The sequence below is a fragment of the Carassius auratus genome, chromosome 40, assembly GCF_003368295.1.
Source record: "Carassius auratus strain Wakin chromosome 40, ASM336829v1, whole genome shotgun sequence".
NCBI classification, from domain to species: domain Eukaryota; kingdom Metazoa; phylum Chordata; class Actinopteri; order Cypriniformes; family Cyprinidae; genus Carassius; species Carassius auratus.
Genome location: NC_039282.1, coordinates 15,256,774 through 15,283,525, shown reverse-complemented (window position 1 = coordinate 15,283,525; position 26,752 = coordinate 15,256,774). Strand labels below are relative to the sequence as shown.

At 40.7% G+C, this 26,752-nt stretch overlaps 2 protein-coding genes across 4 annotated transcripts; both read left to right on the top strand.

The window, feature by feature from the left end:
• Positions 1 to 6,253: 6,253 nt before the first annotated feature.
• LOC113058694 (tripartite motif-containing protein 16-like) lies at positions 6,254 to 9,478 on the top strand. Of its 2 annotated transcripts, none has more exons than XM_026226847.1 (7): positions 6,254 to 6,395; positions 6,449 to 7,046; positions 7,196 to 7,291; positions 7,457 to 7,690; positions 7,824 to 7,977; positions 8,077 to 8,136; positions 8,261 to 9,478. In XM_026226847.1, the coding sequence occupies exons 2-7, from the start codon at positions 6,489 to 6,491 to the stop codon at positions 8,824 to 8,826; spliced, it is 1,668 nt and encodes a 555-aa protein (XP_026082632.1). In that variant the 5' UTR covers positions 6,254 to 6,395; positions 6,449 to 6,488; the 3' UTR covers positions 8,827 to 9,478. The 2 variants fall into 2 exon arrangements, with proteins under 2 accessions (XP_026082632.1, XP_026082633.1); XM_026226848.1 differs by having other exon boundaries at positions 6,269 to 6,395; positions 6,454 to 7,046.
• A 288-nt stretch (positions 9,479 to 9,766) lies between these two features.
• On the top strand, positions 9,767 to 14,283 carry LOC113058695 (E3 ubiquitin/ISG15 ligase TRIM25-like). Of its 2 annotated transcripts, none has more exons than XM_026226850.1 (8): positions 9,767 to 9,951; positions 10,116 to 10,288; positions 10,604 to 11,196; positions 11,381 to 11,476; positions 12,365 to 12,598; positions 12,710 to 12,863; positions 12,959 to 13,018; positions 13,231 to 14,283. In XM_026226850.1, the coding sequence occupies exons 3-8, from the start codon at positions 10,639 to 10,641 to the stop codon at positions 13,776 to 13,778; spliced, it is 1,650 nt and encodes a 549-aa protein (XP_026082635.1). In that variant the 5' UTR covers positions 9,767 to 9,951; positions 10,116 to 10,288; positions 10,604 to 10,638; the 3' UTR covers positions 13,779 to 14,283. The 2 variants fall into 2 exon arrangements, with proteins under 2 accessions (XP_026082635.1, XP_026082634.1); XM_026226849.1 differs by having other exon boundaries at positions 10,599 to 11,196.
• Positions 14,284 to 26,752: the final 12,469 nt, after the last annotated feature.

Below are 26,752 nucleotides of genomic sequence, written 5' to 3'. Positions count from 1 at the left end.
GTTTTGTTAGATTTATACTTGACTCATTGGCAAATTTCTTTTTGTTTTGTTCTCAAGTAAAATTTGCATTGTATATTTACTGAGAATGTCTTTATATCTATCTGTATTTATATTTTTGTTTCTCAATTTCAAGTAAATTGATCTTATGAAGTGTTTTCGGGGGGGAGGGGGGGGGGTTATTTTCTGGAAAACGACAGAAATCATTTTCATTGCATTTCAGACAGAAAAACATTCAGTCATTCAAATATAAAATATTGTCAAAATTCATGTTTTTCTTTATGATGCAGTTTTTTTATCTTGTTCTCACACTCTTTTATGCCATCATGGTATGTCACAGTGTTTTGTTTTGTTTCTTTCAGTGTTTGGTTTTGTTTGTTTACAGTAGGTTTGGTGTAACCTGCTCTGTTGTCACTGTTCATTATGACATTAATATTCAGCAGATGATCATATGTGAAAATAAATGCATCCAAAAAAAAAACAAAGAAGGACGTGCATAATTTGGGTTGGATGGAGATTCCCGATGGTTTTAGAGGATAATTAGTCCTTGTCGCCCCGTCTTTTCAAAGAATAGTACATTGGCAAATGCGAAAAAAGTATAAAAGAATAAATCCTAAAGGATAAATCCTGCTTCACATCGGCAGTGTCGGACCAAAAAAGCTGCATTTTAAATATCAGTAACGTTGATAACTTTAATTATTTTAAGCGGCTCATGTTGTTATGAAAACATTCATATATTAGAATTATTAGAAAAGATCACGTAACATTTAAACAGCCTTCTGACGGTACTGCCTTCATTTACGTGCTTGTTTTCATCACTTTTGCTTTAATTATTGTGCACTGACTCGTTCGATGAGTGGAACACACCAAACAAACTAGCCCAACTTTCAGCTTGGTGTGTCCCGATCTTAACTCAAAAATTATGTCTTATAAAGTCAGAATTGTGAGATATAAACTCAGAATTGTTTTTATCTTGCAATTGTGTCTTTATATCAAGAAATTCTAACTTAAGGCCTATATCTCGCAATAGTGACTATATATCTCACAATTATGACTTTATAACTCACAAATTGCAAGTTTATATCACAATTGTGAGATAAAAAGTAACAACAACCTTTTTATTTTATTTTTATTCTGTGGCGGAAACGTGCTTCCATATTAAAGCTGATGATACACAGAACAACTTTCTGAGCAATGTTGCTGAGCGACTTTGGGCATGTTGCTGTTAACGACAAACTAGTTGAGACAGGGCCCATGACCAATCTAAAGGTATACATTTGTATCCCATTCTCAAGTGCTCAACCTTGCTCAAAAATTTGCCCTGTGTATCATCAACCTATGGGCTATGGGCTATGAGTAACAAAAGGCTATTTCTATTGCGACTTTAGCTACATGCTGACGAGAAAAAATATGAGCTATAAAGTCAAATATTAAATTTTCTTGTAAAACACATTCCAAAAGATCATTTTTATTTACAACTTCGAAAGACAGTTCTTTTAATGAATGCTATTTTCAGGTAGTTGTCTTTTTCTCCCTGAGCTGATAAAGTTTAATTAATTATTACAAATTTAGGGATTATAGTAGACACAGTGTCTTACTTGATATTTACTTGATATCTTGGCAAGGTGCGTATTTCTACTTTTGTTATTTAATGATTTTGTGTGTTAACATCCTCAGGACAAGTTATATAAACATGGCATGTCAAAAGCTGATCCCGGAGAGAGAGAGAGAGGTCAGCAACATCTCAGTGAAGCTGTGAAATCTTTTAAAGCGAGTAAATGGGTGAGAATAAAACAATAAAAGCAATGCTTCATATAATAACAGAATCCTACAGACAACCTTTAGTAAGATTTGTATGCATGGAAAAAAAATAGATTTAAATAGTTCTTGTGTGCACACAAAATCACCTTTTTTGTTATATTTATTTTCAGAAACATCACTTTAAAACTAATCCACTACAAAAAGGCAACTTTTCTTATTTTGCAAGATTCATTTATGAAACGTCATAAAACGGCTCATTCTAACACAGCCCCAAATTTTTACGTCACTATGTGGAAATATTTGCATAATGCCATCCAAATGTTCAGAAAAACAAAGAAGGCTGGTTTCAGTAACAGTTGTTACTGTCTGTTAAAGCAGTCATGTCAGTGAGATGCTGTGTGTATCTAGGCGAAAGCAAAATCATTTTTTTGGCCTTCTGAAAGGAGATGCATTTAGGAATCTTTAAGATTACTCACAACAGAACAAGTGCATTTTATGGACAACCATTTCATGAACCTATTCAGGGAACCATGGTTACATACGTAACCGAGATGTTCCCTTTCATAGGTCACTTCGATGCTGCGGTGACGTCACCGGCTATGGGAACGCTATACCATAACGCCTGACGTACCTGATAACTGAGATCCGAGGAAGCATCTGCTCAAGCGGAGAGAACCCGGGAGCCAGGGGCCATCCTCACATCCAGAATGTAAGACTTGATAAAAGTGTTCGGTGAGGACCAACCTGCCGCAGCACAGATATCATCCATAGAAGATCCACTGAGAAAACTCGAGAAGAAGCCACTGCTCTCGTGGAATGAGCTTTAACTCCTAAGGGCAAAGCGAGTCCACGCGCCTCATAGGCTAAAGATATTGCCTCCACCAGCCAATTGGACATTCGCTGTTTTGTAACCGCATGGCCTTTATTCTTATGTCCAAAACAAACAAACAGCTGGTCAGACTCACGCCATGGGGCTGTACGATCCACATAAGTCTTTAAAGCTCTCACAGGGCAAAGACTTAGATCTCCTGACCCCACCTCAGCAGGGGATAAAGCCTCCAGGACCACTTGCTGAAAGCGAAAGCTATTAGATGCGACCTTAGGGACATAATTAGGCCTCCGTCGCAACAACACCTTCACAGAGCCCAGATTCGAGAAATACTGGAGCGCCAGAAAAACCGCCAGTAATTCCAACCTGTTTATGTGCCAACTGCGTTGTGCCGCTGTCCACACTCCGTGGGCTGGGCGCCCTTGACAAACAGCTCCCCAACCGGTCAAAGACGCATCCGTCATGACAGTCTCTCGGAAAGCACAAATCCCCAGCCGAACCCCCGGTTAGGAGAAATTCGGTTGACATCCATAGTTTTAACGACATCACACACCTCCGTGTCACCGAAATCGTCCGATGCGGAAGACAACAGGGTGAAATATTTAGTCTTTTCGTCCACCACTGAAAAGTGCACATGTGAAGTAATCCCAGACGAATTACGGGGAATGCCGCTGCCATTAGACCTAAAAGGTAATGGTGTATCCGTGACAAATTGTGTGTAACACCCATTGAGAAATGTCGGGCAAGCGTTCCCATGCGATCCGAAACAACATTAGCGGTCTCAAAATTTCTGCTTCCCGCAACGCTTTCATACACGTTAAAATGTCCAGGCACGAAAAGCTTGTGGCGTTGCACAGGGGAAGTGTATGTGTAAGAGCTGTTCCGTCTCATTGTGTATAATACTGAAACGTGTCCACGGCAGGAATTAGGCCAACAGATTGAACATCGGGCTCTGCCGCTAGCGAAAAAGTGGCGGCTGTGCGAGCCGTCATAAACGGGTCGTCTGTGCAGGACCCTTGAATCGCTCCTCGAATTCTGAAAGCTGGATTGGATTGCGCAGTGTCTGAGGGAACGTTTGGCATTCAGCTCGATCCAATGCTGCTCGAGGCGCTGTTTGCGGAGAGACAGTCAGTGTTTGAGCATGGGGACTGCAATGAGAGTGTTGGATGCGCGAAAGCAGTCCAACAGCGCTCTCTAGTGGAGATCCCAGATTCGATTTGGGCACAGATTTGCAGGGCACAGTCCCTGGCAAGCAGCAAGAACATCAGGAGCTGCTATTAGGTGCCCTAGAACGGGAGGCATTAGCCGTCGAACTCAGGTTTAACCTCTTGCGCTGACGTTGGTGAGCCGGTGGTAAAACCTTAGGGCCCCAATCCTTGCGAGGGGGCGCCATAGGTGAAGGCTCATCCCAAGAGGCTACTCGCTGGCGGCCAGCGGCCATGTAGGATTTCCCAACTAGGCTGGACGTGACTCGACACGCCTTAGAGGGAAGAAGGGGGTGAGACTTCCATGCCGCGGCCGAATTAGGCGCGATGTGTTCGGCGAGAGTCTCTTCCACCGGAGGCACCGCTGCATAGCCATGGTTCACCATATCGGAAATGGTGGCGAAATCCGCAGTCGCAGCGTTAGTAATTTGTGCCGAGAATGGCTGTTTCCAGGACCTCGAAACCTCTTGGTGGAGGTCCGGGATAAAAGGTAAAGGCCTTCGGGGCTGTGCAGGTGTCCGACTGGTTAGAAAACGGTCGTCCAGCTTAGAGGAAGGTTGGGCCTCGGCCTTCTCAACCTCCCAATCCAGCCCCAATTTACCCACCACGCGAGAAACCACGTCCAACAGCTCGCTGTAGGAGGGGGAAACAAGCCTCTCCTGTCCGCTAGGAGGGAGAGGGCTAGTGTCGGCCGCAAAATCCTCAGACCCCGAGGCCACGGTGGATAAAACGTCATCATCATAGTGTCCACAACCGAAGGAAATGGCACTACATGCTTCCGGTGTGGGCTGTAAATCCTCATTAGAGAAGACGACAGGCTCAATAAAACTTTTATTCTGTACCAGGGTAGGGGAGAGTGGGCGATGTGGAGAATATTCCAGCACTGCCCTGTCCTCGAAATCCATGTTGCACGTGTCACCCCAAGCTATCGCCTCGTGCGGTGCCTCGGCAGTCGCAGAAGTGACATGGCTGGGGTTAGACAGGGAGGCGACATCAGAAAATACTTCCACCCTCGAGCGCAGTACTCTGAGCCGCAGGCCATCACAATGGGGACAGGAAGAAAGGCCGATAAGCGCCGCCTGTGCGTGATGTAAACCCAGACATACTACGCACCTGTCATGAGAGTCTCCCTTCGTGATGTACCTGGTACACGACTCCTTGTACTTTCGAAAACTCATCATGTCCGCGAAGAGGAGTTAACACTGCTCGTAGAAACCGCTGGAGAACGCGAGATGAATCCTAGGGCACAGATGATTCGCTTCCCTGAAGGAATGAAATCTGAGCGAAATGCTGCACGGCACCCAGGTATATGATGCGTGCACATGCGTAAGGGTGGTGCCAAGCGCTATTTTGCCAATAGGATTGGCGAGATGGTATAGGGCTTCAGACATTCCTCACACCAAGGGGTGTTCCCATAGCCGGTGACGTCACCGCAGCATCGAAGTGACCTATGAAAGGGAACATCATGCTATATTATCACCACATCTTTTTTAGCATTTTCTCCATAGTAGCCTAACTAATAAATTTGAAAGGTGACATGGGCTGTATTGTTTTCATTGTTAAGTGCTTTTGCTTTAAAATATGAATTGTTGGATTATTGCATTTCTGAACAGATTACATTTAGGCTTTTTTTTCTTATCGCTCTTGTAGTTATTTTCTCTCTCTCTTTCCTTTGGGGCACGGTGTACACGCCCATGTTGTTTACGCACAGAAAACCAGGAAGTATATGAATTAGAAATATAACAAGACAAATGATATCCGTGTTGTGTGTCCGTTGAAGTAGGCAAGGACTTGATCCAATGGGAACGGATTTGTCATGTCTACTTTTAAAAAGAAATCATGTTTCTATTCCTGTACCTTTTTTTGCATATTTCTGTGGTGATCACGACTATTCTGGACTAAATACATTACGTTTTATTGACAGCAAATGTCTGCTGTTGATTAGCATAGAACAGAATTTATTTATAAGTATTTATAAGTTAAAAAAAAGGTGATTAAGGTTGTTACCATTATTTGTGGAAAGTTTTAACACAAATAAATGTTTGATTAGGTACCTGGACTTAAAAATGTTAAAATCTTTATAGTGTGTCTATACTTTCACTTTCTCAACTTTTACACTCCTGTCCACTGCATGGAAATAAATCAGCTGAATGTAGTAAAATGAAATAAAACTATAGCAAGTGTAAAAGATAAAGTATCTTTTTAGGTAGAGTACATGTACACTGACCATCCATTTTACTGTTGCTGTTTACTGGAATTCTGACACCAGATATATGATAAATAACGAGTTTTCTTGACAAAACCCGGGCTTTAAGCGCAGTGTAAAAAGCCCTTTGGTCTTCATTTTCCCTCTCGTGACGTGCACACATCTGAAAACCAGGAAGCATGTGGATTCAGGAGAAACGAAACCTATCTCTCTGCTAAACAAGCCTCTGCTTTAGGATCTACACTGATCTTTAAAAATAGTGTTACCTGCCTTTTTTGCTTGCATTGAAAAAGAAAAAGAGAATATTATTGTATGCGTTTATTATTATCTTGATGTCATATGTTTATTATTTTGGACACGGGTGAAGTGTTTAGGACTATTCTTAATACACAAACATGTAAGTACTTTGTACTTAGACGTGCTCTTTCATTAATGATTTACTTCTGGCAGAGCAGTTTCTATCAGAGCTCTATAAACTATCTGCAGAGAAATGGCGGAGTCTGCAGCGAGTCAGTATGAGGATCAGTTCATCTGTTCAGTCTGTTTGGATCGGCTGAAGGAGCCGGTGACGATTCCCTGTGGACACAGTTACTGTATGAGCTGCATTACTGACTGCTGGGGCCAGAAGGAGCAGGAGCCGCCGTACTGCTGTCCCCAATGCAGAGAGAGCTTCGGTCAGAGACCTCTACTGAAGAAGAACACTCTGATAGCGGAGATGATGGAGACGCTGCAGAAGACGTCTCTACAAACGGCTGCTGTGGAGTGTGATGTTTGCACTACAGAGAAGAGCAGAGCTGTAAAGTCCTGTCTGCAGTGCTTGGCCTCCTTCTGTCAAACTCACCTGCAGCTTCACTATCAATCTCCTGCGTTTATGAAGCACAAACTAGTCCCAGCCTCCAGAAACATTCAGGAGAACATCTGCCTCAGTCATGGGAAACCTCTGGAGATTTACTGTCAGGATGATCGTCAGTGCATTTGTTCTTTATGTACTGATAATCACAGAGGACATAATGTGGTGTCTGTGGATTCAGAATGGACTAGTAAAAAGGTAATGAATGCTTATTAGTCCTATATCAGTACCTATTCTTGTTCTTCTTTATTACCTTTTTATGATGTATATTTAGTTTGATAATTAATGATCACAAAATTATATTGGCAAGGTGTAACTATATTGAGTTTGTACATTAACATCCTCAGGACAAGTTAAAGGAGATAAAGGTGTCGTGTCAAAAGCTGATTGAGGAACGAGAGAGAGGTCAGCAGGAACTCAGAGAAGCTGTGAAGTCTTTTAAAGTGAGTATCACAAGTATCAAAATAATAAAAGAGAGGCATGATAAACTGGATGACATTTTGATTTTGCTAGTTCAATTGACTGTTTGATTTGGACAAGTATTATGACAAAATTATTGAACTTGGTCTCATAAATACAGTATTTATGCTGTTGTTCTTCTCCAACAGAGTTCAGCACAAGAGGCCGTGGAGGACATTGAGAAGGTCTTCACTGAGCTCGTCTGCTCTCTGGAGAAGAAACGCTCTGAGATTAAAGATCAGATCAGAGATCAGGAGAAGACTGAGATAGATCGAGCAGAGAAACTTCATAAACATCTGGATCAAGAGCTGACAGAACTCAGAAAAACACAAGCAGAGATTGAGAAACTTCTGATTACTGACGATCAGATCCACTGTCTGAAGGTGATGAAAGTGAATAAAAATGTATGATCATATGATGGCATCATATCACCATGGATACATCTTTGTTCTGTTTCTCTTTATGTAAAGCAAAATGTATCCTTGCTTTACAAGCTATGTATGTGTCTCATTTCAGAGCTGTCAGTCTGTGTGTGTCTTACCCTCATATGAAGACGTTCCCAGCTTCACTCAACACACTCATCTGTCTTTTAAAGACATTTCAATCTCAGCATTCAGAGAGGTTTTGGAGGATGTCTGTCAACAGCAAACAGCCAGAATATCTCGAGAAGGTCTGAATTCTTCTTTTCTTTGGGATATAAAATGTGGCATTCATACTATGTTAAACCTTAACATTGACTGTACCTTTGTGTTTCTTCTTGTCTTCTCAGTGTCAAATGTCCATGTTGCACAGACTCCAGAGCCAAACACTCCAGATACACTTTGGCAATGTAAGTCAAGTTATTTATTTTTTTCACAAATTAATTTGTAAATATCATCAAAAAGCAAAACGTGAATTTAAGAAAATAATAATCAAGTTCATAATTCAGTTTCATGGTCATTTCTATTCCTCAGATTTCTGTCAACTGCAAATGGATCCAAACACTGCACACAAAGAACTTAAACTGTCTGAAGAGAACAGGAAAGCATCACATTCAGATGAAGTCCAGCAGTATCCTGATCACCCAGAGCGATTTGATGTGTTTCATTACATCATGTGTAGAGAGGGTTTGTGCGGTCGCTGTTACTGGGAGGTTGAGTGCAGTGGGGACCACTGGGCTGTTGCAGTTTGTTACAAAGGAATTGGACGTAAAGGAAACAGTGATGACTGTAAACTTGGCTTCAACAAAATATCCTGGAGATTGTCCCGGTATCACCAGAATGTCAAATTCATACATAATACGGAGTATGTCTATATCAATGTTGTCCCTTCTTCTAGAATAGGAGTGTATCTGGATCAGAGAGCAGGAACTCTGTGCTTCTACAGCGTCTCTGACACAATAACTCTACTACACAGAGTCCAGACCACATTCACTAAACCCCTCTACCCTGCTTTTCTAGCTGGGAAATGTTCATCTGTGAGGACCATAGAGCAGAGAAACACTCAGGCAGACCATAAAAAACATAATTTTTCAATTTAAATTCAGCTGCTGAAATCCTGAAATGTGTAGTTTGGATGAACAAAAGACATAATATTTCTTGAACATAAACAATAAATACACAACACACACTTGAGCTGTCAAACTGGATATCAGTAAATAAATCTATAGTCCATTATCAGATGTTTCAAAATCAGGTGTTATTAAGATTTTGTGTTTTCTGTGATCTTTAACAATATTTCTGTAGCTCGTTATACTAATAATGTCTGAATCAATGATGCAGTTCACCATTAAGCCAGCAAAGTGCTAGGGTCAATTTGTAAAAAGAAATTATAAAAAATATATATTTTTAAACTGTCGTGGAAGCTAGTAGACTGATTTTACAGGTTATGGTGTTGACCAAATAATTATATTTTACTTTACACATGTATTATTATTCAATGCAGCCACTTTGTGTGTGTTTCTACCTGCTAATTAAGCATTTTCTTTGTTTACAAATGATTTCTTTACAGTTTAGACAACTGAGCTGACTTGATATCCGATAGTGTTGGCAAAAAGTTAAACAGAAATAGCTGTAAAACCTTTCAGAAGAGGCACAAATTTAAAATGATCTTATTCTTTAAAGTTTAATCTCTATATTTGTTTTCCTTGGTTTCATGTATACTGTAAAGTGGAATAAAAGAAAATTTAAATCAAATTAAAGTGTACGTTTGTATTTATAAAATAGCGGTTTTATCTGAAATAATTGTCTGAAGAATCTGATTTGTGTGAGACTCTGTTGGTTCTCTCCACAGCAGCTGAATTATCTGATCTTCTTTCTTTTTAAACAATACATGTTTTCTGTATAATGTTTGCCAATGTCATTGTGTCCAGTCAACATGAAATGTGATTAAATCAGATGGTTGGACGATTAGTAGCGGTTCAAACAAAAAAAAAAAAAAAACATATTTGGTATGTTATTGGACACCATTCCGATTGACTCTGGCCGGAATCGGGCAGTGAGTGCACAGGCGTCCGGCCCGAGTGGTCTTCGGCAGGAGAGCATCTAACCGGAACTGGCCCGAGTGTATTTTGCCATCTGGGGTGACTTTTACTGCTACTTCGTGACATTGTAATACTACGGGAGAATATCTTAATTTACTGTTGTCGTGTAATGTGACAGATAAGGTAATAAATGTTATGTTTTATGGTAAATGTTTGATTACAATAAGTTGTTATTTAAAACCTAACTCGAGCCTTTTCTTGATTTTGTAAATGTCATTTTTCGTAATTTTGGTAAGTTTCTGCATGCTCCGTTTCTTAGTGATTTTTGCATTCTTTGGCTACTGCAGTTGGTGTCAAGAGATACTGTAATAATTCTGAGCAAACCAGGAAGTGTGTGGTTTCAAGAGAAACGAAACCAAGTTCTTTGCTACAGGAGTCTCTGCTAAAGGATCCACGCTCTTCTTTTTCATTTAAAGCTGTAAGGAGGGGATATATTCGATTTTTTATTTTGTAAAAACAGGTAAGAACATTAAAAAAGACGAACATAAACGTTAAATAATGGTTTTAGCTATGTTTTTTCATTGCCTTGAAAAAAGTGCATGAAATTAGCCTTCTACAGTGGGCCTGTATATTTAATAAAAATACATTAATGTTAATCTCGATGTCATATGTTTATTCTTTTGATCACGGGTGAAACGCTAAGTATTATTCTTTTTTAAATGATAAGCTGATAAAACTTTAAGATATTTGTAGATTTTTAGACGTGCTTATTCATTAATGATTTACATGTGGATTTATGTTTTCTTTCATTAATGATTTACTTCTGGCAGAGCAGTTTCTATCAGAGCTCTATAAACTATCTGCAGAGAAATGTCTGAGTCTGTAGCGAGTCAGTATGAGGATCAGTTCATCTGTTCAATCTGTTTGGATCGGCTGAAGGAGCCGGTGACGATTCCCTGTGGACACAGTTACTGTATGAGCTGCATTACTGACTGCTGGGGCCAGAAGGAGCAGGAGCCGCCGTACTGCTGTCCCCAATGCAGAGAGAGCTTCGGTCAGAGACCTCTACTGAAGAAGAACACTCTGATAGCGGAGATGATGGAGACACTGCAGAAGACGTCTCTACAAACAACTGCTGTGGAGTGTGATGTTTGCACTACAGAGAAGAGCAGAGCTGTAAAGTCCTGTCTGCAGTGCTTGGCCTCCTTCTGTCAAACTCACCTGCAGCTTCACTATCAATCTCCTGCGTTTATGAAGCACAAACTAGTCCCAGCCTCCAGAAACATTCAGGAGAACATCTGCCTCAGTCATGGGAAACTTCTGGAGATGTACTGTCAGGATGACCGTCAGTGCATTTGTTGCATGTGTACTGATAATCATAAAGGACACAGTGTTGTGTATGTGGATTCAGAATGGACTAGTAAAAAGGTAATATCAACCATAATAAAAAAAGCATAAAATATTTAATAATAACTATTATTATTATTATTATTATTATTATTATTATATTGCATAAATGTTTATGCTTTTTGATTCACTCTTTAATAGAATGGCAGGGTGTTGTTTCAATGTTTACCTGTTGTTTTATTAATTTGTATACTAACATCATCAGAAAGAATTAGAGGAGATGAAGGAGACACATCAGAATCTGATCCAGGAACGAGAGAGAGGTCAGCAGGAACTCAGAGAAGCTGTTAAACATCTTAAAGTATGTTTCTTTGTGTTTCCTTCATTGTTTTAAAGTTTATTTGACACAAAAAAGTTGATTTATTGTTTTATTCAATAAAGGTAGATGGTGACCAATGAACTTTAAGCTACAAATATATTTTTTAAAAGTGCTATAAAAAATTGACTTACAATTCATAGTGTTTTGGAGTTTGAGAGCCACTAGTTTACTGTCTGCTTACATTATTTAGAACAAAAACAGCTTATTATATACAGAATTTCATAAAAATGTGAGCATCAATATGCACTACTCCCCTCAAAGGGTAGAGCCCTGAAGTGTGTACTTTGAAGGGTGAAGGGCATTACTGTCTCGTGTAAATGTTTGGAGCTCTCTTGACGGAGGGAATGACTGAGAAAATGTTACCTTCACAAATCTGAGCATGCGTGCAGCATTTAGCACTCCATCAGTTGTTTCAAATATTTCTTATTTTTATTTTATTCAAATATTGTAAACTAAACTTGATTACACTACCATCTTAAATCATATTTCTAAAACTGACTAAAATATTTTGTTTTACATTAAAATATAGACAAATTTAATTAGTCTATTTTGTATGTCAAGTGAAAATCAACCCCAACTTTGCTTTAAAATGCCTCACAAGATCTTCTGAACCAAAGATCACATGATCACAAACGGAAATTAATTCCTTGAAGAGACCGTCGCATGTTCCCTTCGCTAACAGTCTTCTGAAAGGGCCCTTCATGAAGCGATTCAGTGGTTCACTTTCAAACATTTCTACAAATGACTTCCCCTTCCTGAAGTGTCCTTTAAGACAAAAAAGCCATTTGGAATTTGACTCTTACATTGGCTACTGTGCTAAATTAAGTCACAACAATGATCTCCATGATCACATCTTTGTGTCTCCAACAGAGTTCAGCACAAGAGGCCGTGGAGGACATTGAGAAGGTCTTCACTGAGCTCATCTGCTCTCTGGAGAAGAAACGCTCTGAGATTAAAGATCAGATCAGAGATCAGGAGAAGACTGAGATAGATCGAGCAGAGAAACTTCACAAACATCTGGATCAAGAGCTGACAGAACTCAGAAAAACACAAGCAGAGATTGAGAAACTTCTGATTACTGACGATCAGATCCACTGTCTGAAGGTGATGATGCAAAAATGTTAAGAATCTATTAAATGAAACTCCAATGTGCCATGCTTTTTATATGTTTTGGAAAAGATCTGATTGGTGGACAAATTATTTTTCTAATTTCAGAGCTGTCAGTCTGTGTGTGTTTTACCCTCATATGAAGACGTTCCCAGCTTCACTCAACACACTCATCTGTCTTTTAAAGACATTTCAATCTCAGCATTCAGAGAGGTTTTGGAGGACGTCTGTCAACAGCAAACAGCCAGAATATCTCGAGACGGTAATTTCTTTATTATTAAATGCTGTTTTACTCTAAAAATGTGTTTGTAATTGTTTGTAAATGAAACATTTGATTGTTTCTTGCCTCATCTTTAGTGTCAAACGTCCATGTTGCAGAGTCTCCAGAACCTAAAACTCCAGATGAATTTTTGCAGTGTAAGTTGAGTTTTATTTTTATACGTTGTTTCCACACAACTGTTAAATTATAATGGTTTATAATGTCTGTGAACTCTTTCTATTATGTGCTGAAAATATAAATAACTGTATCTGTCTATTTGAATCATTAGTTATTAAAATGTGACACTTTGAGCAAGGGGTGGTGGACAGTCATTTATTGGCATATTTATTTGTCACCTCATTTTCTTCAGATTTCCGTCAACTGAAACTGGATCCAAACACTGCACACAAAAATATCATCTTGTCAGAAAAAAACAAAAAAGCATCATATTCAGATGAAGTCCAGCAATATCCTGATCACCCAGAGCGATTTGATGAATATTGTAATGTCCTCTGTAGAGAGGGTTTGTGCGGTCGCTGTTACTGGGAGGTTGAGTGCAGTGGGGATATTTGGGGTGTAGCAGTTTGTTACAAAGGAATTGGACGTAAAGGAAACAATGATGACTGCAGACTTGGCTTCAACAAAACATCCTGGAGATTGTCCCGTTATAAGCAGAATGTCAATTTCATACATAATAATAAGCAAATTTCAATCCCTGTTGTCCCTTCCTCTAGAATAGGAGTGTATCTGGATCAGAGAGCAGGAACTCTGTGCTTCTACAGCGTCTCTGACACAATGACTCTACTACACAGAGTCCAGACCACATTCACTGAACCCCTCTACCCTGCATGTGGGGTTTCACATGGTTCATCTGTCAGGATTATTAAAAAGAAAAGGTTTCAGACAGTTCAGAAATAAATATACAGTTAAGTCCAAAATTATTCCTACCCAGGCCAAATATTTAATTATGGTGAATTTTTATTTGACACATAGGGATCTTCTGGCTGGAACTGAGACAAATCTTCTATCTTCTTCAAGCCAACCTCAACGTTTTGTTCACAAACTTTACTCATCTAGTTATTAATGTAATCTTAAACAAATAAAACAAATATTGCATTTGTGTTTAAAAGCATAGGGTTCTAATGATCATCAGATATCTAAGTGAAAATGTGGCTGTTTTATGAAATATTTTGTCTCAAGAAACTGATATATGTGAGATAGTCTGTGATTATTGTTTTTCTCCACAGCAGCTGAATGAATATCTGTTCTTCTTGTGATCAAGAGCATCACTTTTCAAACTTTACAAGTTTGATGCCAGTGGTGGTGTTTATCCAACACGAAATCATCAATAATTGAATCATTGTAAACACAGATGGCTTGAAATGTGTTTGTAGCAGTTAATGCAAATAAAAAATAAAGAAATACGTTTTATGTTATGATTCTGAGCAAAATACAGGAAAGAGCAACAGAACTGCAAAATCATGGCCTCACATTAATAATAGATTTATAATCTGCTCTTGGTCTTTTCTTTCTCTTGTGGATTCAAGAGAAACGAAACCTATTTCCCTGCGACATGAGCCTTTCCTTAAGGATTCACACTGTTTTAGTCAAGCTAAAGCTGTAAAGGAGTGAATATTTGACTTACATTTCTGTCTAAAAAGGTAAAAACTTCATATAAACTTAAATAATAATTTTAACTAACAAAAGAATGTACAGTTATTACTGTATGCATTTAATAATTCTATGCTAACTTGATGTCATATGTTTATTATTTTGGAGCCGGTGACGATTCCCTGTGGACACAGTTACTGTATGAGCTGCATTACTGACTGCTGGGGCCAGAAGGAGCAGGAGCCGCCGTACTGCTGTCCCCAATGAAAAGTGACATAAAAAGTGACTTACAATTCATGGTGTTTTGGAGTTTAAGATCCACTTTACTGTCTGCTTACATTATTTAGAACAAAAACGTTTTATTTAGAGATAATTTAGAGACTTTCCCAAAAAATGCTCACATAAACTACAATGGGCGAATACTAAACAGAAGTGAGCATCCTTATGCACTACTCCCTTCAAAGGGTAGAGCCCTGAAGTGTGTACTTTGTAGGGTGTAGGGCATTACTGTCTCGTGTAAGTGTTTGGAGCTCTCTTGGCAAAGGAATGACTAAGTAACCGTTACCTTGACAAATCGTGTTTGCAGCATTCATCAGCACTCCATCAGTTGTTACAAATATTTCTTCTTATTATTATTATTTTATTCAAATATTTAAATATAAATTCCATGTGTGGTTTATACAAATGTGTCAGTTACATGCATTTACATGTCAAGTTTAAAACTATACATTTATTTGCATATTGGCAAATGGGTAAATGTAGCTGTGATGAGATATCTGGTCTTAACAAGTAACAATGAATTAACCTTTTTGTGGCATTTTTATTATTCACTATTATTTTAACCTAATGTGACCATTTTAGTCTGGCCCTTTTATTTTAGCTTGTTTACTTCACAATACTAAAACACAAAAACTTAAATAAAGTTTGTGTTTTCTTCATCTGTTGTTGATGTGTGGTTGTCCTAAATCTGACTTATTTTAAAAGAGATGACATAAACCTGAAAGGTAATTTTTTTTAAGGTAAGTGACACTTAAATTTGTCACAGTGTCTGGGTTGTGTTCCCTGGGGTTCCACTAGATGTCCTCCTTTCTCACGGTGTCTGTCACCAGATCACTTCCTGTTCCCTTATTTGGTCACCTTCCTCCTTGTTGTGTAATTGATTGTTTCCCCACCTGTCTCCTGTTTCCTCATTATCCTTCTGTGTATAAATACCCAGTCTGTCTTAGTCTGTGTGACGGAGTCCTTGTTTAATGTCAGAGTATTAGTCTTGTCTTGTCTTGTCTTGTCTTGTCTTGTCTTGCCTTGCCTTGCCTTGCCTTGCCTTGCCTTGCCTTGCCTTGCCTTGCCTTGCCTTGCCTTGTCTTCGTGTCTTGCCTTGCCTTGCCTTCGTGTCTTGCCTTGCCTTGCCTTCGTGTCTTGCCTTGCCTTGCCTTCGTGTCTTGCCTTGCCTTCCCTTCGTGTCTTGTTTATGTGGATTGATGTTTTGTTTCGACCCCTGCCTGGACTGTTTACCCCTCTGGATTATCCCTAAATAAATCATACTTACCTGCAATTGGTTCTCTCGCCGTGTTTCAAGCATACCGTATCGTGACAGAAGGACTCCGTCACAAAGAGAACCAGCGGTATGTCATTTTTCCGTTCCCCAGCCAAGATGGCGGAGAGGCGAGCCAGATATCTTAGGTTAATCGCCCTCCGCCAAGAGGACAATGAAGTGGGTGCCCTGGCTCAGGTGTTCTGGTCCCTGGCAGAGGGCATGGGGTACAACGACACGGCCCTTAAAGATTATTTTAATGGCGGTCTGGATGATCCAGTGTCTCTGGAGGAGATGGCGCAGGTAGAGACACTGGAATTCTGGGAATTCGTGCGCTACCTGCAGCATCGGGGTCGGTGGGATGCCCCAGCCACCCCCGCTGGAAGAGACAGGATGGTCGTCAGCCCAGCACCACTGCAAAAGATGGCCGCCAGCCCAACGCCACAGCACAAGATGGCCGCCAGCCCAGCGCCACAGCACAAGATGGCCGCCAGCCCAGCGCCACAGCACAAGATGGCCGCCAGCACAGCGCCACAACACAAAATGGCCACCAGCTTCGAGCCACAGCACAAGATGGCCGCCAGCTTCGAGCCACAGCACAAGATGGCTGACCCAACGTCTGAGTCGCCAGTCAAGGTGCCCCCGACTCGCCATCGTAGAGGGCGGAGGAAGAGGGGACCGGGTTCTACCGTTCCTCAAAGCCTGGAGAACGTTCCCGAGCAGGCTGCTGCCGTCCAGGAGGACGTTCTCGAGCGGGCCGCTGCCGTCCAGGGGGACGTTCCCGAGCGGGCCGCTGTCGTCCAGGAGGACGTTCCCGAGCGGGCCGCTGTCGTCCAGGAGGACGTTCCCGAGCGGGCCGCTGTCGTCCAGAAGGACGTTCCCGAGCGGGCCGCTGCCGTCCAGGAGGACATTCACGAGCGGACCGCTGCCGTACCCTAGGCGGTACCCGAGGCGGTGCCCGATGCTGTTCCAGTGACCGAGGTGGTGTCCGATGCCGAGGCAGTGCCCGAGGCTGTTCCTGAGGCCGAGGTGGTGCCCGATGCCGAGGCGGTGCCCGAGGCTGTTCCTGAGGCCGAGGCGGTGCTCGATGTCGAGGCGGTGCTCGATGCTGTTCCAGAGGTCGAGGCGGTGACCGATGCTGTTCCGGAGGCCGAGGCGGTGCCCGATGCGGTTCCGGAGGCCGAGGCGGTGCCCGAGGCCGTTCCCGATGCGGTGCCCGAGACCGCACCCGAGGCCGTTACAGAGGCGGTGCCTGAGGCCATTCCCGATGCAGTGTCCGAGGTCGCTCCCGATGCCTCGACCGAGGCGGTGCCCGAGACTGTTCCAAAGACAGTGCCAGAAAGCCAAGGCGCCTCAGGTCTTCACAGACAGTCCGGAGTCGGGTCAGGTTCCGGTGGACTCTCCGGAGTCGGGTCAGGTTCTGGTGGACTCTCCGGAGTCGGGTCAGGTTCCGGTGGACTCTCCGGAGTCGGGTCAGGTTCCTGTGGACTCTCCGGAGTCGAGTCAGGTTCCGGTGGACCCTCCGGAGCCAAGTCAAGTCACTGGGTGGTCTGCTGCTCCGTCCTGGGGGACTCCGGCCTCAACCACGGGGGCGTGTGGGTCATCCGCTCCGCCCTGGGGGACTCTGGCGGCGACCACAAGGACGTGGTGGTCTTCCGCTCCGCCCTGGGGGACTCTGGCGGCGACCACAAGGACGTGGTGGTCTTCCGCTCCGCCCTGGGGGACTCTGGTAGTGACCACAAGGACGTGGTGGTCTTCCGCTCCGCCCTGGAGGGCTCTGGCTCTGACCACACGGATATGGTGGTCATCCGCTCTGCCCTGGGGGACTCTGGCGGCGACCACAAGGACGTGGTGGTCATCCGCTCCTTCCTGGGGGACTCTGGCGGTGACCACAAGGCCGTGGCAGTCTTCCGCTCCGCCCTGGAGGACTCTGGCTTTGACCACATGGCCGTAATTTGTAATTTTTTTTATTCCAAGGACAATGCATATTAACATGACAAGTCAAAATATGCCAGAGTTAGCCAAGAGGCTAGTTTTCATCTGAAGTCCTAGGCCAGATGTACAACAGGCAACCTGAAAATACAATGCAGATACAACAATTTAATCAAACATAACAGAATATAACAAATATAACAGACCCTACAGTTTCCGAAAGTAACAGGAAAAAAAAGAAAAAAAACAGAAAAAAAAAAAAAAAATACAAAATAAATTAATGTTGACAAATTTGCAGACTAAAAAGCCAAGTTTTAAAAGAAGAGCGAAATTCATTATAACTATTTATTTCTCTAACTGACGTTGGGATGTCATTCCATTCTTTCGAAGCTTTAATCGAGAAGGCAGACTGACTAAAAGCAGTTTTCCTGAAATTAATATCACAGTCCCTTCTAAAAGTTCCTCTAGTGAGACGACTGTTTTCTGATCTTAAACTCAGAAACTCACTAAGAGGAGGTGGGGCCAGGTCATTGAGAATTTTATAAGCTAAACAGCCATTTGAAAACTTAACCAAGTTTTCCCAACTCAACAGATTATATTTTAATAAAATCTTACAGTGATGAAAGTGACGTGGTTTCTTATCAAAAAATTTTAACGTTTGTTTATATAAAGTCTGTATTGGGAGCAAGGCGGAATGGTTGGCCTGAGACCAAGTAGTCAGACAATAATTCATATGCGAAAATATCATAGAGTGCATAAACATTTTGGCAGCTTGGGTAGACATTGAATTCCTAATATATCGGAAATTAGATAAATTAAATTTTATTCTCTTAACAGTATTTGAAATCTGAGAATTAAACTTAAGTTTGGAGTCAATGATAATACCAAGATATTTAAATTCTGAGACAATTTGAATTTTTCCACCATTAATAGAAATATCCGGATCAACTGCAGAGTTGGTGGTTTTACTAAAAAACATACCAACTGTTTTGGAAAGATTTAACTGCAGGCTACAGTGATTTAACCATTCACTAATTTTAACCATAGCCTTCGTAAGTTTGGCTGCCACTGCTGCTTTTGATGTTCCATGTATATATAAAACAGTGTCATCTGCATACATTTGAACTCTCACTTCTGGGCACGCACTTGGCAAGTCATTAATATACATGCAAAACAAAAGGGGGCCCAATATAGACCCTTGAGGCATTCCAGTGGACAACTGAAGAGGTTCAGAAAGATAGCTGCCAATACGTACAGTTTGTGATCGTTTAAAAAGATAAGATGCTACCCACTTTAGAGCATTATCTGAAAAATTAAAATGAGATAGTTTAGACAATAAAATATTGTGATTAACAGTGTCAAAGGCTTTCCTAAGATCTAAAAAAATAGCTCCAACAACCTTGTTCCTATCAAGCAATGATTTAATATTTTCGATAAAAAAACAGTTTGCTGTCTCAGTGGAGTGATTTGTCCTAAATCCAAATTGTAATGGATGAAGGGAGAAAGCTGAATTATTCAAGTGATTCCTAATCTGTTGGGACACCCATTTTTCTAGAACCTTGGATATTACTGGCAAAATACTAATTGGTCTATAATTGGAAATAATTTGTCTGTCTCCTGATTTCAATAGAGGGGAAACAATAGATAATTTCCAGGCATTTGGGAATTCCCCCAGAGAAATCGATTGATTAATAATTTTTGTGATGGGGATAAGCAAGGACGAACCTAATTCTTTCAACATTGTATTATCCATACCAAAGACATCTTTCGCTTTAGAAGTATTAAGTGAACTGATTAAGGATTCTATGTTTCTTTCAGAAGCGCTGGAAAACACAAGGCTGTGCTCTGATGACAAGATAGGGCACTTACTAAAATCTACGTGTGAGAAACCCTGTGCAATAGATGCAACAGAGTCTACAAAATAGTTGTTAAAAGCTGTAGCAACCACAGTTGGATCAGAAATACTTTTTCCATCCAGCACAAGATCAACAGGTTTTCTGTCTTTATGTTCCTGCCCCAGTAATTTTTTTAACTGATCCCAAATCATTTTTGAATTGCCCCCTGCATTATTTATAATGGTGAGAAAATAGTCAGCCCTTGACTTTCTTAACTGAGATGTCACTTTATTCCTCAACATTGCAAAACGGTGTTTATCAGTACTTAATTTTGAGTTATTAGCCTTTTTTTTTGCAAGATCACGTTCTTTCATCAATTTAAGAATGTCAGCATTAATCCATGGGAGACTATTCTTATAATTTCTGTTTCTAAATTTTTGGGTAAACTCCTTAATAAAATACTGTAGTCTACTTGTAAGCACTGTACTACCATCATGTACATCTTTCCCAGCTAGCAAATCACTCCAGTTAAACCTGTTTATTTTATCTATAAACTGATCCCGTACTTTGTTGGGTATTCTATATACTTCTTTCTCCTTAACAGTTGAAACACAAAACCTTCTGCTAGTTAACTTTCTTGTCACCAGAACTAAATTATGGTCCGATAATCCAGTGATCATATTAAAGGATTTTGTAATTCTTTCTGGTTTATTGCAAAAGATTAAATCAATCTGCGTTTCAGTATTATGAGTTTTTCTTGTTGGACCCTTTACTACCTGTGTTAAATCAAAATTATCACATATTTGTTTAAGATTTTTCCTGGCTACTCTGTCTTCCCAATTAACATTAAAATCCCCCATAATTAATACCTCTTTTTCAAAGTTGCATCTAAGAAGCATACTACGAAGATTTTCATAAAAATCTACCTTGGCAGAGGGAGGGCGATAAATTACAATCAAACTAAAAAACATTTGTGGCGATACTATAATTTTCAATCCAATACATTCCAAGTCACTATTTAAGTTAATTTCCTCGCATTGAATACTATTTTTTATATACACCAAAACACCACCACCTTTAGACCTCACTCTATCATTTCTATAAATTTGATAACCTGGTATGGTGATGGCTGCATAAGGTGAGTTCTCATGAAGCCAAGTTTCGGACAGACATAAGAAATCCAAATTAGGTGGATTCCGCTCCACCCTGGAGGTCGCTGGCTTTGACCACACGGCTGTGGTGGTCCTCTGCTCAGCCCTGGTGGGCGCTTCAACATGCCCTTCTTGGACTTCTGTCTGGTGTTCTTGGTTTCTGTTTTTTTGCTGTTTGTTCCCCCCAGGTAGTCTTGCCCTCCATCCCTCCCCCTGAACCTCCTCCGTTCCTCCTCCCTCCTGGTTCTCCCTGTTTTATGTTACATTTCTGGTGTTTATTCCCCATGTTTTTCTTTTCCGGCCCTCCGTCCCTCCCCCTGAGCCTCCACCACGCCTCCCTCCTGGTCTCTGTGTTGTGTCTTGTCTTGGAGCGTCTGGGAGCCGCTCCGTAGAGGGGGGGTACTGTCACAGTGTCTGGGTTGTGTTCCCTGGGGTTCCACTAGATGTCCTCCTTTCTCACGGTGTCTGTCACCAGATCACTTCCTGTTCCCTTATTTGGTCACCTTTCTCCTTGTTGTGTAATTGATTGTTTCCCCACCTGTCTCCTGTTTCCTCATTATCCTTCTGTGTATAAATACCCAGTCTGTCTTAGTCTGTGTGACGGAGTTCTTGCTTATTGTCAGAGTATTATTCATGTCCGTCAATTCTTGTCTTGCCTTGCCTTGCCTTGTGTTCGTGTCTTGTTTATGTGGATTGATGTTTTGGTTTCGACCCCTGCCTGGACTGTTTACCCCTCTGGATTATCCCTAAATAAATCATACTTACCTGCAATTGGTTCTCTCGCCGTGTTTCAAGCATCCCGTATCGTGACAAAATTATACATTTTCGTTATAATTATTTTTCTATTTCTGAGTCAGGTTTTTTTACTCCAGTTCTTTCCTTTTTTTCAATCTCACTTTGTGCTTCAGAGATTTTTGTGGATTCTAGAGAAACAAAACCACCCTGTTACACCCATGTCTACTGGTCCACATTATTTACAGTAAAACTGTAGAGGAGTGAATATCTGACTTGGTGACTTTCAGTACAGGTAAGAACTTTATGAAATTCATAGATAATGACTTTATTTATGTACCTGTATTGAAAGAAATTGCACTGAGTTAGCCTATTTCTGTCACAATCATTAGCTGGAGTGCCCTTGAACTTAAGTGGAGGGCACTCCACTCAGGACCATTCCACCCATCACCACCAGATGGCACCATATCATCACTTGGACACTAGCTCCTCTCATCTGTTGCACCACACCCAAACTACATCTCCCATGAGCCTCTGCGTCACTATCACCTTGCCACACCTGCACCTCATTCATCAGACAATTACCTTGCCACACCTGCACCTCATTTACACACACATATAAGCAGCACAATCACTCTCACTCACTGTGAAGTCTTGTTTAGCCTGTCTGACATTTCTGAGCGGTTTTCCTAGTGTTTGTTCTTCCCGTGTATTATCTTGGATTGTTTAAACAGACTCTGATTCTCTGCTGCCTGCCCTGATCTCAGCTTGTTACCGTTAATGATTCTGGATATCCCTAACATACCTGACGCTGTTTCTGATGGGCTTGTATGACCATTCTCTTAATAAAATTCTGCACGTGGATCCGAACGCCTCTGACTCCTCGTTACAATTTCTCTGCTATTATAAGACTGATACCAAATCCTTGCAGTAGGTAGCCTATAATTTTGAGACATTCTGCCTAGTAACAGTAAGCTTTTTTTTAGATTGACTCATGTGCCTCTCCGTATAAATCACTGTTATTTTAAGGAATAAGATTTACCTAATACATAAATTATTCCAGTGGACAAACAACAAAAACAAAACACAGATTTTAAAATTCTGAAAATAAGATTTGATGAACAAGTGTTTGAAAAAAATATTATTATGTAACATGTATTCCGTTGCACAAGATTTTAGCTGCAGTCACAATGGACAATTTTTTAAATGGCTAGTTTATGTTCTTAATGTCAACCAAACAGATCTGTGTATTATTGAAACCTTATAAATGTCATAGGATTTTAAGTAGCTTCATCAAACAGATCTGTGTATTATCAGCGTTTGGTTGTTTTGTTTACAGTAGGTTTGGTGTGACCTGCTCTGTTGTCACTTTTCATTATGACATTAATATTCAGTAGATGATCATATGTGAAAATAAATGCATCTAAAAAAAACAAAGAAGGATGTGCATAATTTGGGTTGGATGGAGATTCCTGATGGTTTTAGAGGATAATTAGTCCTTGCCACCACCTATCTTTTCAAATAATAGTACATTGGCAAATGCGACAAGTATAAAAGTATAAATCCCGCTTCACATCGTCAGTGTCGGACCAAAAAAGCTGCATTTTGAATATCAGTAATGTTGATAACTTTAATTATTTTAAGTGGCTCGTGTTGTTATGAAAACATTCACATATTAGAATGATTGGGAAAGATCACGTAACATTTAAACAGCCTTCTGTCTGTACTGCCTTCATTTACGTGCTTGTTTTCATCACTTTTGCTTTAATTCTCAGGCACTGACTCATTCGATGAGTGGAACACACCAAACAAACTAGCCAGACATTCAACTTGGTGTGTCCCGGTCTTAAATCAAAAATTGTTTCTTAAAGGGGTGTGAAATGCTCGTTTTCACTCAATATCCTGTTAATCTTGAGTACCTATAGAGTAGTACTGCATCCTTCATAACTCCAAAAAGTCTTTAGTTTTATTATATTCATAAGAGAAAGATAGTCTGTACCAATTTTTCCCGGAAAAACACGAGTGGGTGGAGGCGTGACGTGTGGGCGGAGCTAAAGAATCACGAGCGCCAGTAGGATTTTGTGTTGAGCGCGTCTGGAAGCTGTGACACCGTGAGGACAAAACTAACCAAAACAAACCATGGCTAACAGTCAGATTCAGCGTATATTTATGATCCAGAATCAGATCCACAGGCTGAAATTGAACAAGAGCAGCATCAGCAATCAGTCTCTATGTGGTATGTAACTTACTGAAACTGTATATATTTGCTTAGCGGTTTTGGAAAATGACTAAGCTCCACTTTGTCATCTTTTTTTTTTTCAAGCTGTACATGTGGAAAGTGCAGTTTGATGACAACATCGCATGTTGTTTACTTGATGTGCTTACGCGCCGATAGCTAAGTTAACAACACAGAGATATTTGAAGCAGTTTTACTCACCGCATGCGGTTCCAACACACGATCGTGACCCTTTTTTGTTGGGACTGCATTATCCTTAAGAAATAAGAAATGCAGGGGAACAAACAAAAACACTTGCACAACTCCGTTGATGCTCTGTAAAAATAAACTCCATCCACTGGTCCCTTAATGCTGTTTCTCTTTTGGTAATTTGTGCAGGGTTGTCTTGCCCTGGCAACCAAAAACACACTCCTTTTGTGACATTTCGCGACGCTCTCGCTCTGATCAGTGAATGTCTGTGCTCAGCCTCTCATTGCTCTTCTCTACGGGAGTGCGCGCTCTTCCAGCAGAAGTGCCTCAGGACCCATATAAGGAAATTCCGCTCCATCTAACGTCACACAGAGCCATACTCGAAAAAAAACTTGTGACAAACCGGAAGGAGTATTTTGGAACAGAAATACTCCTTCAAACATATGTAACCCAGGATAAATATAAATAGAGAATAATAGTAGAATTAATTAATAAAATTAAAGTAAAATATAAATAGTAAAATTATATGGTTCTATTTTCCCAGTTACCTGAACACACCCTTCATTTATATCATCATGCAGGAGTCACATGGTAGGTTCAGTGAATGCTTTCAACCAATCATAGCATGCAAGCCTGTTTTTACAAGCTGCGGTGAGTTTCCCCAATCAGTAGTGTGAGGGGGAAGCCACCGGAGCAGTTGCACTCGGTATGTCTCTATACAAACAATGCTTTTCCGCTTATTTCCATCTTAAATGCTTGTTTAATTTTAGCATGCGATCCTGTATTTGTAGTGTCGCCCACCATCGTCTTTAGAAGCCGACTAGTGCCGCCGTGTGTCGAATATCTGTAGGAATTGGTGAGTCTGTTTGTTGTTGTGTCCGCTAGCATGTTATTATGGCACTGACAACTTTATTGGCATCCTTATTATAATGACGGGTTCTGCTAGCTTAATGCTTATAGCATTAAGCCATCTCATTGTATTGTATCCATCCCTATGGAATTCTATTGGGGTTTATAAATTGTAATGTAAACCTAGCACTTTGTTTCAAAGCTATGGTTTTAAGTATTTAAATGATTTATATACTGAGAGATAGGATTATCAATTGTATCGAATGGAGTGTTATGTAGGAAATAATTCCATTATTTATGGGTGGTTGTTTCCATGCATTTTGAGTATTTTTGTACAATTGTGTTATTGTGTATTGTATTGTTTTATACAATTGTGACTATCTCTGGTGCAGTATTTTGAATACTATGGTGTACACAAATATAGAATATAAAACTAGCTAGTAGGTAAATTTATATTATGAGTAGTGATTAAACCATAGGTCCTGTTTAATTAATACAGGCCAGGTGCGGCCAGTTGCGGGCCAGTTGATGGCGAGCTATCATTACCTGGAACAGAACCTGCCTCAACAACATCATCGCCACCTGTGGGTTCGGTAGGAGGTTGTGCAGCTTTGCTCACCCCCTCACTCTCATATATACACGCACACAGCCATTCACTAGGTTCTGGCTCATGGACTAATTGCATATCACGGACCATTCACATTATTTGGACATGGTGTTCATCTTTTATGAGCAAAGAATATAGTCCTATACTGTGTAGTGAATTGTCTTTAAATTGAGTACTCTCCAGTTTTCTGAGTTACAAGTTGTTGTTTACCCTTTGTGAACTACTGAACTTCTCTGCAGATTTGAAATATTTTGGGTATTGTTGTTATTGTTTGTCTTTTGTTTTCACTTAATACATGGTACCAACACAAAATCTAAATTATCTGTCTCTGTGTTATTATTTGCTTTTTCAACACCTCCCTCAGACGAACTTTATCTTTTGTAATCCAATTATTAATTAATTATCTATAGCTATATTTAACACACATACCTTGTGTGTATGCTACATAATTGTGGCGAGCCAGCCAGGAGGTCTTGAAAGGGTATTTAATATACACATTTTTGAACATTCAGTCTCACCAATATTAATTCGACCATGAATATTTTTGAAACACTTGACATTAAAATACCAAATGCAGTATTGGTCACAGAGTCCAAGGTTGCTGCTGAAGTAGAAGGGTTTCTCGAGCAGTATGGTAGGATAAATCGGGCTCTTACTGTTGATTCGCCCGAGTCCGAGTTTCACGATATGCTCATTGTTGAATTTGAGTCTGGTCTACCTTTGACTCTATTGAATCCACTTCTACCATATACGCAAACTTCTGAGACTGGTATTGTCTATAATATTAAGAATTTATCTCAAGTATATACTGCAAATGTGGGAAGTTCTAAAACTCAGATATATTTAGCTGACTTAAAAGAAGTTGCTAAACTGACTGGACAAAACTATGCTGAAGTGCTGAATGAGATGATGGGCCAGATCAGCAAATCAATCTCAGAGCTGCGCCCTGATGTGGAAGCCGGTATTGATGTTAAGGCAGAACAGTCTTCAGTGAATACAACTCAGTCACCATATAAAATGGCTGTTCCATCTTCACTGCTTGCCACTGCTCCCATAGTTCAGCCGCAGGAGCGACGTGCCACTGTCAGTTTCAATGCTTCCGACCTCAACCCTCCTGAGTTACAGAGGTATGTGGTAGAACATATTGTCAAGTCTGAGCATACTGCTGTGCATTTGCGCTCTTCCCACAGACTCCGTGTGTTTTCTGGAAAGGTGCCAC

Coding starts and splice junctions, on each gene's coding strand:
- LOC113058694 (XM_026226847.1), top strand. CDS start 6,489: ATGGCGGAGTCTGCAGCGAGTCAGTATGAGGATCAGTTCATCTGTTCA. Junction 7,691..7,823: donor ATCAGATCCACTGTCTGAAG/GTGATGAAAGTG, acceptor GTCTCATTTCAG/AGCTGTCAGTCTGTGTGTGT. Junction 7,978..8,076: donor AGCCAGAATATCTCGAGAAG/GTCTGAATTCTT, acceptor TTGTCTTCTCAG/TGTCAAATGTCCATGTTGCA.
- LOC113058695 (XM_026226850.1), top strand. CDS start 10,639: ATGTCTGAGTCTGTAGCGAGTCAGTATGAGGATCAGTTCATCTGTTCA. Junction 12,599..12,709: donor ATCAGATCCACTGTCTGAAG/GTGATGATGCAA, acceptor TTCTAATTTCAG/AGCTGTCAGTCTGTGTGTGT. Junction 12,864..12,958: donor AGCCAGAATATCTCGAGACG/GTAATTTCTTTA, acceptor CCTCATCTTTAG/TGTCAAACGTCCATGTTGCA.